This window comes from Tinamus guttatus, unplaced genomic scaffold, assembly GCF_059628265.1.
Source record: "Tinamus guttatus ecotype Peru unplaced genomic scaffold, ASM5962826v1 Tinamus_guttatus_pri_ptg001060l, whole genome shotgun sequence".
NCBI classification, from domain to species: domain Eukaryota; kingdom Metazoa; phylum Chordata; class Aves; order Tinamiformes; family Tinamidae; genus Tinamus; species Tinamus guttatus.
Genome location: NW_028289594.1, coordinates 2,181 through 15,070, shown reverse-complemented (window position 1 = coordinate 15,070; position 12,890 = coordinate 2,181). Strand labels below are relative to the sequence as shown.

General features: G+C 69.2%; 1 protein-coding gene and 1 long non-coding RNA gene across 2 annotated transcripts; both read left to right on the top strand.

Moving 5' to 3' along the window:
* The first annotated feature begins 3,851 nt into the window (after positions 1-3,851).
* Positions 3,852-8,162, top strand: LOC148590858 (thialysine N-epsilon-acetyltransferase-like). The gene is made up of 6 exons (XM_088538380.1): positions 3,852-3,978; positions 4,309-4,363; positions 4,472-4,555; positions 5,940-6,038; positions 7,373-7,413; positions 7,977-8,162. Exons 1-6 carry the CDS (start codon positions 3,916-3,918, stop codon positions 8,160-8,162), a joined length of 528 nt encoding a protein of 175 aa, XP_088394506.1. The 5' UTR covers positions 3,852-3,915.
* Positions 8,163-8,880: 718 nt separating this feature from the next.
* Positions 8,881-11,317, top strand: LOC148590857 (uncharacterized). Its single transcript, XR_015914233.1, has 3 exons — positions 8,881-8,955; positions 9,954-10,006; positions 11,239-11,317. It is a non-coding gene; the product is annotated as an uncharacterized LOC148590857 (long non-coding RNA).
* The last annotated feature ends 1,573 nt before the right edge of the window (positions 11,318-12,890 follow it).

Here is a 12,890-nt window from a genome sequence, read left to right as displayed (position 1 = left end):
TTTCCCAGACCCCAGGACCCTTCCCGGACGCCTGGGCCCTTCCCGGACGCCTGGGCCCTTTCCCGGAGATCTGAGCCCCCAATTCCCATTCCCGGACGCCTGGGCCCTTCCCGGACCCCAGGGCCCTTCCCCGGATGCCTGGGCCCTTCCCCGGATGCCTGGGCCCCTTCCCGGACGCCTGGGCCCTTCCCGGATGCCTGGGCCCTTCCCCAGACGCCTGTGCCCTTTCCCGGACCCCAGGGCCCTTTCCCGGAGATCTGAGCCCCCAATTCCCATTCCCGGACGCCTGGGCCCTTTCCCAGACCCCAGGGCCCTTCCCGGACGCCTGGGCCCTTCCCCGGACGCCTGGGCCCCTTCCCGGACGCCTGGGCCCTTTCCCAGAGATCTGAGCCCTGAATTCCCATTCCCGGACCCCAGGGCCCTTCCCCGGACACCTGGGCCCTTTCCTGGGGGACGGGGATGTTTCCCGGACGCCTGGGCCCTTCCTGGACACCTGGGCCCTTTCCCGGAGATCTGAGCCCCCAATTCCCATTCCCAGACACCTCGGGTCCCCCTGGACGCCTGGGCCCTTTCCCGGATACCCAATTCCCATTCCCGGACACCTGGGCCCCTTCCCGGATGCCTGGGCCCCTTGGGAGCAGGAGGGCTGGGACTTCGCCCGGACGCCTGGGCCCCTTTCCTGGGAAACGGGGACCTTTCCCGGGGGATGGAGACCTTTCCAGGACACCTGGGCCCCTTCCCGGACACCTGGGCCCCTTCCCCAGATTCCAGGTCCCTTTCCCAGATTCCAGGTCCCTTTCCCGGATTCCAGGTCCCTTTCCCAGATTCCAGGGCCCTTTCATGGATTCCAGGTCCCTTTCCCGGACACCTGGGCCCCTTTCCCAGATTCCAGGTCCCTTTCCCGAATTCCAGGTCCCTTTCCCGAATTCCAGGTCCCTTTCCCAAACACCGGGATCCCTTCGGGGGGGGGGGGGGGGGGCTCCTCTCCCGGACGCCGGGGCCCCCCCTCACCCCTCCCCCTCCCCCCCCCAGCTCCTCCTCCAGCGCCTCCCCCCCCTCCTGGGGCTGCAGCGGCCGCGCGGAGGCTCCGCCCCCCCTCAAGCCCCGCCCCCCCCGGGGCGCCGGGCCCCGCCCCCCCGCGGCCCCCCCGCCCCGGACGAGTATTTCCTGCGGCGGCCCCGGCGGGGGGGGGGGGGAGGGGCGGCCCCGCCCCCCCCGCCGCCCCGGGGGGGGGGAGGGGCCCCCCCCGCCCCCCCCCGCCCTGCGCCAGGCGGCGGCCGCCGTTGGCGCCATCGGGCGGCGCCTGCGGGAGCAGCGGCAGGAGGAGGAGGTGGGGACGGGCGTGCAAATGGGCGTGCAAATGGGCGTGCAAACGTGTGTGCAAATGCACGTGCAAATGCGTGCAAGAATGCGTGCAAATGTGCGTGCAAATGCGTGAAAACATGTGTGCAAATGGATGTGCGAATGCGTGCAAATGCGTGTGCACATGCGTGCAAGAATGCGTGCAAATGCATGCAAGAATGCGTGCAAATGGGTGTGCAAATGCGCGTGCAAATGCGTGTGCAAATGCACGTGCAAATGCGTGTGCACATGCGTGCAAGAATGCGTGCAAATGCACGTGCAAATGCGTGTGCACATGCATGCAAGAATGCGTGCAAATGCATGCAAGAATGCGTGCAAATGCACGTGCAAATGCGTGTGCACATGCGTGCAAGAATGCGTGCAAATGCATGCGCGAATGCGTGCAAATGTGCGTGCAAATGCGCGTGCAAATGCATGCAAACATGTGTGCAAATGCATGCAAGAGTGCGTGCAAATGCGCGTGCAAATGCGTGAAAACATGTGTGCCAATGCACGTGCAAATGCATGCAAGAATGCGTGAAAATGCGCGTGCAAATGCGTGTGCACATGCGTGCAAGAACGTGTGCAAATGCGTGCAAGAATGCGTGCAAATGCACGTGCAAATGCGTATGCACATGCGTGCAAGAATGCGTGCAAATGCGTGCAAATATGCATGCAAGAATGCGTGCAAATGCATGCAATAATGCGTGCAAATGTGCGTGCAAATGCGTGAAAACATGTGTGCCAATGCACGTGCAAATGCGTGCAAGAATGCGTGAAAATGTGCGTGCAAATGCATGTGCAAATGCGTGCAAGAATGCATGCAAATGCATGCAATAAAGTGTGCAAATATGTGTGTGAATATGTTCAAATGAGTTCAAATGTGCATGTAAATGCGCGTGCAAATGCGTGCAAATATGTGTGCAAGAATGCATGCAAATGTACGTGCAAATGCACGCAAGAAAGCGTGCAAATACGTGTGTGAATATGTGCAAATGCACGTGCAAATGCGTGTAGGAATTCTTGCGAGAATGCGTGCAAATGTGTGTGCAGGAATGCATGCAAATGTGTGCCGGAATGCGTGGAAATATGTGTGTGAATGCGTGCAAATGCACGTGCAAATGCGTGCAAATGCACATGCAAGAATGCATGCAAGTGCACGTGCAAATGAGTGCAAGAATGCGTGCAAATGGACGTGCAAATGCATGCAAGAATGCATGCAAATGCACGTGCAAATGAGTGCAAGAATGCATGCAAATGCACATGTGAATGCATGCAAAAATGCGTGCAAATGGGTGTGCAAACATGCATGCAAACGTGCGTGCAAATGTGCGTGCAAATGGGTGTGCAAACGCGCGTGCAAGCCCCGGTGCCCCCGCAGCTGCGCCAGGACTGGCGCTTCGCCGCCCTCGTCCTCGACCGCCTCTTCCTCTGGACCTTCCTCATCCTCACGGGCGCCACCGTCCTGGGCACCTGCCTGGACGCGGCTCTGCACCGGCCCCCGGAGCGGCCGCCCCCCTGAGCCGGACGCCTGGGCCCTTCCCGGACGCCTGGGCCCCTTTCCCAGACACCAGGACCCCCAATTCCCATTCCCGGACGCCTGGGCCCCTTTCCCGGATGCCTGGGCCCTTCCCGGACACCTGGGCCCTTCCCGGACACCTGGATCCCCAATTCCCATTCCCGGACACCTGGGCCCTTCCCGGACGCCTGGGCCCTTCCCGGACACCTGGATCCCCAATTCCCATTCCCGGACGCCTGGGCCCTTCCCGGACACCTGGGCCCTTTCCTGGACACCGGGGCCCCCAATTCCCATTCCCGGATGCCTGGGCCCTTCCCAGAGATCTGGCCCCCCAATTCCCATTCCCAGACGCCTGGGCCCTTTCCTGGATCCCGGGGCCCTTTCCTGGATCCCGGGGCCCTTTCCCAGAGATCTGAGCCCCCAATTCCCATTCCCAGTCACCTGAGCCCTTCCCGGACAGCAGGGTCCCCAATTCCCATTCCCGGACGCCGGGGCCCTTCCTGGACACCTGGATCCCCAATTCCCATTCCTGGACACCTGGGCTCTTTCCCGGATCCCCAATTCCCATTCCCAGACACCTGGGCCCTTTCCCGGATACCTGGACCCCCAATTCCCATTCCCGGACGCCTGGGCCCTTTCCCGGATCCCCAGTTCCCATTCCCAGACACCTGGGCCCCTTTCCCGGATACCTGCACCCCCAATTCCCATTCCCGGACGCCTGGGCCCTTTCCCGGACGCCGGGGCCCTTTCCCCCCATTCCCGCCGCTCCCGGTGCCAATAAAGTCTCTCCCGGATCCCGTCGTGTCACCCGTGGCTGCCCGGACGCCTGGGCCCGCGGGACAAAGGCCACTTATGGGGGGGGCGGGGGGGCACCCGGACGCCTGGGCCCTCGGCCGGGGCCGCTTCCAAGGAGGGGCCCAGGCGTCCGGGGGGACTTTGGCTTCTCCGGGCGGCTGCGCACGGTGCGGGGGGCGGGGGGGGGGCCCCGGACGCCTGGGCCCCTCCGAGGGCTCTTAAAGGGGCCGCTGCGGCGGCGGGGGGGGGTGGACGGCGCCATGTGGGGCCTCGTGCGGCCCTGTCGGCCCCGGGACATCGGGGACGTCATGAGGCTCGTGCGGGTGAGGGGGGGCCCCGGCGTCCGGGAAGGGGCCCAGGAAACCGGGAAGGGGGCTCAGGAAGCTGGAAAAGGGCCCAGGAGTCCGAGAAGGGGCCCAGGAATCCGGGAAGGGCCCAGGAGTCCGAGAAGGGGCCCAGGCGTCCGGGAAGGGCCCAGGCGTCCGGGAATGGGAATTGGGGATCCAGGTGTCCGGGAAGGGGCCCAGGAATCTGGGAAGGGCCCAGGCGTCCGGGAAGGGCCCAGGCGTCCGGGAAGGGGCCCAGGTGTCCGGGAGGGGCCCAGGCGTCCGGGAAGGGCCCAGGCGTCCGGGCGCTCACCCCCCGCCCCCCAGGAGATCGCCGTGATCTACAAGGTGCCCCCTGAGGATGTGAAGACGGACGAGCAGAGTAAGCGCCGGGAAAGGGGCCCAGGCGTCCGGGAAGGGCCCTGGAATCCGGGAAGGGGCCCAGGCGTCCGGGAAGGGCCCCGGCGTCCGAGCCCCCCCCCCCCCCCAGTGCTGCTCCAGGCCGGGTTCGGGGACCCCCCCTTGTTCGAGTGTTTCGTGGCCGAGTCCCCCCCGGAGGGAGGAGCCAGCGAGGGTGAGCGGCACGAGGGGGCGGGGCTTGACGGAGGGGCGGGGCCTGCTGGAGGGGGCGGGGCTTGCAGGAGGGGGCGGGGCTTGCACCGGGGTGGAGGGGCCTTTGCGCGGAGGGGGCGGAGCTTGCAGGGGCTTGCAAGGGGTGGGGCTTGCACGAGGGGGATGGGGCTTGCAGGAGGCGGGGCTTGCATGAGGGGAGGCGGGGCTTGCACGAGGGGGCGGGGCGTGCCGGAGGGGGCTTGCACGGGGGCGGAGCTTGCACGAGAGGGGGCGGGGCTGGCACGGAGGGGGCGGGGCTTGCACCAGGAGTGGAGGGACTTTGCACGAGGGGGCGGAGCTTGCAGGAGGCGGGGCTCACCCGAGGGGGTGGGGCTTGCAGGAGGGGGGGCTTGCATGGGGCGGGGCTTATACGGGGGCGGAGCTTGCACGAGAGGAGGAGGGGCTATCACGGGAGAGGGCGGGGCTTGCACGGAGGGGCGTGGCTTGCACGGAGGAGGCGGGGCTGGCACGGAGGGGCAGAGCTCGCAGGAGGGGCCTTGCACGAGGGGGTGGAGCTTGCACGGAGGAGGCGGGGCTTTGCACGGGGGGCGGGGCTGGCACGGAGTGGGCGGGGCTGTAATGGGAAGGGGCGGGGCTGGGACGGAGGGGCGGGGCTTGCCCGAGGGGTGGGGCTTGCACGGGGGCGGGGCTTGCACGAGAGGAGGCGGGGCTGGCACAGAGGGGCGGGGCTTGCAGAAGGCGGGGCTCGCACGGGGGCGGAGCTTGCAGGAGGGGTCTTGCACGGGAGGAGGCGGGGCTGGCATGGAGGGGGCGGAGCTTGCAGGAGGGGGCTGGCACAGAGAGGGCGGGGCTGGCACGGAGTGGGCGGGGCTTTGCAGACGGGGCGGGGCTGGCACAGAGGGGGCGTCGCTGTCGTGGGAAGGGGCGGGGCTGGGACGGAGGAGGCGGAGCTATCACAGGAGGGGGCGGGGCCGTGACGGGAAGGGGCGGGGCTGGGACGGAGGGGGGCGGGGCTGGCCTGAGAGGGCGGGTCTCGCCCGGGGGGGGGGGGGGGCTGGCCCGAGGGGGCGGGGCTGGCCCGAGGGAGCGGGGCTGGGTCAGAGGGGGCGGGGCTGGGTCAGAGGGGGCGGGTCTCGCCCGGGGGGCGGGGCTGGGTCAGAGGGGGCGGGGCTGGCCCGGGGGGGCGGGGCTGGGTCAGAGGGGGCGGGGCTGGCCCGAGGGGGCGGGGCTGGCCCGAGGGAGCGGGGCTGGGTCAGAGGGGGCGGGGCTGGGTCAGAGGGGGCGGGTCTCGCCCGGGGGGCGGGGCTGGGTCAGAGGGGGCGGGGCTGGCCCGGGGGGGCGGGGCTGGCCCGAGGGGGCGGGGCCGTGACAGGCTCCGCCCCCAGGCGCCGTCGAGGGCTACGTCCTCTCCACCTACACGTTCAGCGGCCGCGCGGGGCCGACCCTCTACGTGGACAATCTGTACGTGCGGCCGCGCTGCCGGGGTGAGCCGGGAACGGAGCGGGAATACCGGGAATGGAGCGGGAACAGCGGGAATGGAGCGGGAATGGCGGGAACGCCGGGAATGGGAGCGGGAACCAACCGGGAATGCAGCGGGAATGAGAGCGGGAATGGGAGCGGGAACCGACCGGGAACGGAGCGGGAACGCTGGGAACAGTGGGAATGGGAGCGGAAACACTGGGAATGCCGGGAACGGAGCGGGAATGGGAGCGGGAAGGGGGCGGGAATGCCAGGAATGGAGCGGGAATGGGAGTGGGAATGCCAGGAATGCCGGGAACGCCGGGAATGGAGCGGGAATGGGAGCGGGAAAGGAGCGGGAATGCCGGGAACGGGAGCGGGAACCAACCGGGAACGGAGCGGGAATGGAGCAGGAATGGAGCGGGAACGCCGGGAATGCAGCGGGAATGGGAGCGGGAACACCGGGAATGCCGGGAATGGAGCGGGAATGGGAGCGGGAAGGGGGCGGGAATGCCGGGAATGCGACGGGAATGGGAGCGGGAACCAACCGGGAACGGAGCGGGAACGCCGGGAACAGCGGGAATGGGAGCGGGAATGGAGGGGGAATGGGGGCAGGAATGGGGCGGGAATGGGAGCGGGAAGGGAGCGGGAATGGGAGCGGGAAAGGAGCAGGAATACCGGGAACGGGAGCGGAAACCGACCGGGAACAGAGGGGGAATGCCGGGAATGCACCGGGAACGGAGCGGGAATGGGAGCGGGAAGGGAGCAAGAACAGAGCGGGAACGGAGCGGGAATGCTGGGAACCGACCGGGAACGGAGCAGGAACGGGGCGGGAACACCGGGAATGGAGCAGGAATGGGAGCGGAAACGGGAACGGAAATGGGAGCAGGAAGGGAGCGGGAATGCTGGGAACGCCAGGAATGGGAGCGGGATCTGACCGGGAACGGAGCGGGAATGGAGCGGGAATGGAGCGGGAATGGGAACGGAAATGGACCAGGAAGGGAGCGGGAATGGGAGCGGGAACCCGATGGGAATGGAGCGGGAATAGAATGGGAATGGGAGCGAGAAGGGAGTGGGAACCAACTGGGAATAGAGCGGGAACAGAGCGGGAAGGAAGTGGGAAGGGAGTGGGAACGCGCCGGGAAGGGACCGGGAACATGATGGAAACGCACCGGGAATGCACTGGGAATGGACTGGGAAGGGAGCGGAAACAGAGGGACCGGGGAAGGAGGGAGCAGGGCCGGGAAAGGGCCCAGGAATCCGGGAAGGGCCCAGGCGTCCCGGGGGTCCCGGGTTTCCCGGAAGGGGCCCCGGCGTCCGGGCGATCCCGGTATCCGGCCCCCCCCGTCCCCCCCCCCAGGGCTCCGTCTCGGCCGGAGGTTGATGGAGGCGGCGTCCAAGGTGGGGGGGGTCCCCGGGGGGGCGGGGTCAAAAGGGGGCGGGGCCCAAGGGGGGTGGGGGAGGGGCCTGGCGTCCGGGGGGGGGAGGGGGGATCTCCAAAGGGGGGGGGGTGTCCGGGTGGGGGGGGGGGAGTCACCAAGGAGGGGGGAGGGGGGAACCCCGGGGGGGGGGGGAGCCCCGGTGGGAGGGGCCAACTTGGGGGGGCGGGGCCAGCCTTGGGGGGGCGGGGCCAGTCTCGGGGGGCAACCCTGGGGGGGAGGGGCAACCTGGGGGGGGGAAGCCCCGGTGGGGGGGGGCAACCTGGGGGGCGGGGCCAACCTGGGGGGCGGGGCCAACCTGGGGGGCGGGGCCAGCCTCCAGGGGCAGCCCTGGGGGGGCGGGGCCAGCCTCGGGGGGCAACCCGGGGGGGAGGGGGCAACTCTGGGGGGCGGGGCCAGCCCCGGGGGGAGGGGCAAACCTGGGGGGTGGGGCCAGCTCTGGGGGGCGGGGGCAGCCCCGAGGGGAGGGGGCGGTGGTTGTTGTGGGCGGGGCCACGGGGGGGCTCTGACTCCGCCCCCCTCCAGGCCGCCTGGGCGCGGGGCTGCCGCGAGCTGCGCATGCACGTGGGCGGGGCCGGGCGCTGGTGGGCGGAGCCTCCGCTGGCGGCGCTGGGGGGGGCGGAGCTCCGCGGCCCCCGCGGGTGGCGGCTGCTGCGCTGCGGCGATGACGTCACGCGGCGCCTCGGCGGCGCCCCGCCCCCCTCCGCGTGACCCCGCCCCCCTCCCGCGTGACCCCGCCCCTTTGGGGTCTCTTCCCCCCCCCAAATCAGTGAATAAAGAGCAGGAAGCAGCGGGGGGGGCTCTGTGTATGGGGGGGGGGGGCTGGGAAATGGGCCCAGGCGTCCGGGAAGGGGCCCAGGAATCTGGGAAAGGGCCCAGGAATCTGGGAATGGCCCCAGGAATCTGGGAATGGCCCCGGTGTCCAGGGGGGGTCCAGGTGTCTGGGGGGGGCCCAGGAGTCTGGGAAAGGGCCCAGTGACCGGGAAGGGGCCCAGGCGTCCGGGATGGGGCCCAGGAATACGGGAAAGGGCCCAGGAATCTGGGAATGGCCCCAGTGTCCGGGAAAGGGCCCAGGAGTCCGGGAAGGGGCCCAGGAATCTGGGAATGGCCCCGGTGTCCGGGGGGGTCCAGGTGGGGCCCAGGAGTCCGGGAATGGGCTCAGGAATCTGGGAATGGCCCCAGTGTCCGGGAAGGGGCCCAGGCGTCCGGGAAAGGCTCCGGATATCCGGGAAAGGGCTCTGGGGTTCAGGGGGGCCCAGGAATCCTGGGAAGGGCCCTGGAATCCCGGGAAGGGGCCCAGGCGTCCGGCCCTCCCCCCCCCCCCCCCCCCACGTGCCGTGTGCAGCCGGGTGTGACCCCCCTCCCCGGGCAGGGGTCACTGCGGGGGGGGGGGCAACCGGGGGCTCTTAAAGGGCAGCGTGGCCGGGGGGGAGGGGCCGCCATGTGGTACCAGGTCCGGGTCTGGAGCCCCCGGCACGTCCCGGAGGTCGCGCGGCTCATCCAGGTGGGGGGCCCCGGCGTCCGGGAGGGGCCCAGGCGTCCGGGAAGGGCCCAGGAGTCCGGGAGGGGCCCAGGCGTCCGGGGGGGTCCAGGTGTCCGGGGGGGTCCAGGCGTCCGGGAAGGGCCCAGGCGTCCGGGGGGGTCCCGGTGTCCGGGAGGGCCCAGGCGTCCGGGAAGGGCCCAGGCGTCCGGGGGGGTCCCGGTGTCTGGGAGGGCCCAGGTGTCCGGGAAGGGGCCCAGGCGTCCGGGAAGGGCCCAGGCGTCCGGGGGGGTCCAGGTGTCCGGGGGGGCCCAGGGGTCCGGGAGGGGCCCAGGCGTCCGGGGGGGTCCCGGTGTCCGGGGGGGGGGCCCAGGCGTCCGGGGGGGGCCCAGGCGTCCGGGAAGGGCCCAGGCGTCCGGGGGGGTCCAGGCGTCCGGGGGGGTCCAGGTGTCCGGGAAGGGCCCAGGCGTCCGGGGGGGTCCAGGCGTCCGGGGGGGTCCAGGCGTCCGGGAAGGGCCCAGGCGTCCGGGGGGGTCCAGGTGTCTGGGGGGGCCCAGGCGTCCGGGGGGGTCCAGGCGTCCGGGGGGGTCCAGGCGTCCGGGAAGGGCCCAGGCGTCCGGGGGGGTCCAGGTGTCCGGGAAGGGCCCAGGGCGTCCGGGGGGGTCCAGGCGTCCGGGGGGGTCCAGGCGTCCGGGAAGGGGTCCAGGCGTCCGGGAAGGGCCCAGGCGTCCGGGGGGGTCCAGGTGTCTGGGAGGGGCCCAGGCGTCCGGGAAGGGCCCAGGGGGCCGGGAGGGGCCCAGGCGTCCGGGGGGTCCAGGAGTCCGGGAAGGGCCCCGGCGTCCGGGGGGGGCCCAGGTGTCCGGGGGGGTCCAGGTGTCTGGGGGGGTCCAGGCGTCCGGGAAGGGCCCAGGCGTCCGGGAAGGGCCCAGGAGTCCGGGAGGGGCCCAGGCGTCCGTGGGGGCCCAGGAGTCCGGGAGGGGCCCAGGCGTCCGGGTCCCCCCCCCGACCCCCTGCGGTTCCAGGAGGCGGCGGCGGCGCTTGGGGACCCCCCATGAGGTGAAAACGACCCCCGAAGGTGAGTGGGCCCCGGCGTCCGGGTGTCCCCCCCGGTGAAGGGGCCCAGGCGTCCGGGTGTCCTCAGGGGGTCCAGGTGTCCCCAAGGGGCCCAGGCGTCCGGGTGTCCTCCCCAGTGAAGGGGCCCAGGCGTCCGGGTGTCCCCAGGGGGTCCAGGTGTCCGGGTGTCCCCAGGTGTCCCAATGGGCTCCGTAGTCCGGGTGTCCCCAAGGGGTCCAGGTATCCCCAAGGGGCCCAGGCGTCCGGGTGTCCCCAGGGGCTCCAGGTGTCCCCAAGGGGCCCAGGCGTCCGGGTGTTCCAAGGGGCCCCGGTGTCTGGGTGTCCCCAAGGGGCCCGGGTGTCCCCAGGGGGCCCAGGTGTCCCCAAGGGGCCCAGGCGTCCGGGTGTCCCCAGGGGGTCTGGGTGTCCCAAGGGGTCCAGGTGTCCCCAAGGCGTCCAGGTGTCCCCAAGGGGCCCAGGCGTCCGGGTGTCCCAAGGGGTCTGGGTGTCCCCAGGGGGTCCAGGTGTCCCCAAGGCATCTGGGTGTCCCCAGGGGGTCCAGGTTTCCGGGTGTCCCCAGGGGCTCCAGGTGTCCCCAGGGGTCCAGGTGTCCCCAGGTGTCCCCAGGGGGCCCAGGCGTCCGGGTGTCCCCAAGGGGTCCAGGTGTCCCCAGGTGTCCCCAGGTGTCCCCAGGTGTCCCCAGGGGCTCCAGGTGTCCCCAGGGGTCCAGGTGTCCCCAGGTGTCCCCAAGGCGTCCGGGTGTCCCCAGGGTGTCCGGGTGTCCCCAGGGGCTCCAGGTGTCCCCAGGGGCTCCAGGTGTCCCCAGGTGTCCCCAAGGTGTCCGGGTGTCCCCAGGGTGTCCGGGTGTCCCCAGGGGTCCGGGTGTCCCCAGGGGCTCCAGGTGTCCCCAGGGGTCCAGGTGTCCCCAGGCGTCCGGGTGTCCCCAGGGGGTCCAGGTGTCCCCAGGGGTCCAGGTGTCCCCAAGGGGCCCTAGAGTCCAGGTGTCCCCAGGGGGCCCAGGTGTCCCAAGGGGTCCAGGTGTCCCCAGGGTGTCCGGGTGTCCCCAAGGGGCCCAGGCGTCCGGGTGTCCCCAAGGGGCCCAGGTGTCCCCAGGTGTCCCCAGGGGGCCCAGGCGTCCGGGTGTCCCCAGGGGCTCCAGGTGTCCCCAGGTGTCCAGGTGTCCCCAAGGGGTCCAGGTTGTCCCCAGGTGTCCCCAGGTGTCCCCAGGGGGCCCAGGCGTCCGGGTGTCCCCAGGGCTCCTGTCCTGGGGCTTCGGGCCCCGGCCCCGACTCTCCTGTTTGGTGGCCGAAGAGGCCGGAGCGGAGGAGGAGGGTAAGAGGGGGGGGGCTGGGGGGGCTATAGGGGGGGCTATAGGTGCTGCGGGGGGGTCTATGGGCCTATAGGGGTCTCTATGGGTGCTATGGGGGGGTCTATATGGGCGCTATAGGGCATCCTAAGGGCACTATAGGGGGGTCTATAGGTGCTATGGGGGGGTCTATGGGGCCTATAGGGGTCTCTATAGGTGCTGTGGGGGGTCTATGGGCTATATTGGTCATTCTAAGGGCACTATAGGGGGGTCTATAGGTGCTGCAGGGGGGCTATGGGGGGCTCTATAAGTGCTATAGGGGACTCTATGGGTGCTGTGGGGGGGTCTATGGGTGCTATAGGGCATTCTAAGGGCACTATAGCGGGCTCTATAGGTGCTCTGTGGGGAACTATAGGTGCTATGGGGGGTCTATGGGGCCTATAGGGGGCTCTATGGGGTGCTATAGGGGTCTCAATGGGTGCTGTGGGGGGCTGTGGGCGTTATATAGGGCATTCTAAGGGCACTATAGGGGGGTCTATAGGTGCTAAGGGGGGGGTCTATGGGTGCTTTAGGGGTCTCTATGGGTGCTGTGGGGGGGTCTATAGGTGCTATAGGGCATTCTAAGGGCACTATAGGGGGGTCTATGGTTGCTGTGGGGGTCTATGGGTGCTGTGGAGGGGTCTATGGGGCCTATGGGGGGCTCTATAGGTGCTCTGGGGGCTCTATGGGTGCTGGGGGGTCTATGGGCACTATAGGGGGCTCTATAGGTGCTCTGTGGGGAACTATAGGTGCTATGGGGGGTCTATGGGGCCTATAGGGGTCTCTATGGGTGCTAGAGGGGGCTCTATGGGCGCTGTGGGGGGTCTATAGGTGCTATGGGGTCTCTATGGGTGCTGTGGGGAGCCTATGGGCACTATAGGGCATTCTAAGGGCACTATAGGGGGGTCTATAGGTGCTATGGGGGAGGCTGTGGGTGCTATAGGGGGCTCTATAGGTGCTGTGGGGGGCTCTATAGGTGCTCTGTGGGGGACTATAGGTGCTATGGGGGCTCTATGGGTGCTGTGGGGAGTCTATGGGCGCTATAGGGCATTCTATGGGCGCTATAGGGCATTCTATGGGCACTATAGGGGGGCTATAAGTGCTATGGGGGGCGTATGGGCGCTGTGGGGGGGTCTATAGGTGCTGTGGGGGGCTCTATAGGTGCTCTGTTGGGGACTATAGGTGCTATGGGGGCTCTACGGGTGCTGTGGGGGGTCTATGGGTGCTATAGGGCATTCTAAGGGCACTATGGGGGGGTCTATAGGTGCTACGGGGGTTTATGGGGCCTATAGGGGCCTCTATAGGTGCAATGGGGGGGGTCTATGGGCACTATGGGGGCTCTATAGGTGCTGTGGGGGGGTCTGTGGGTGCTCTGGGGGGTCTATGGGCACTCTAGGGGGCTCTATGGGCAATATAGGGGGGGTCTATAGGTGCTATGGGGGTCTATGGGTGCTATAGGAGGCTCTATAGGTGCTATGAGATTTCCATCGGTGCTATGGGGGGGGGCTATGGGCTCTATAAGGTCCCATTCCAGGGGTTTCTATGGGTGCTATGGGGGGGG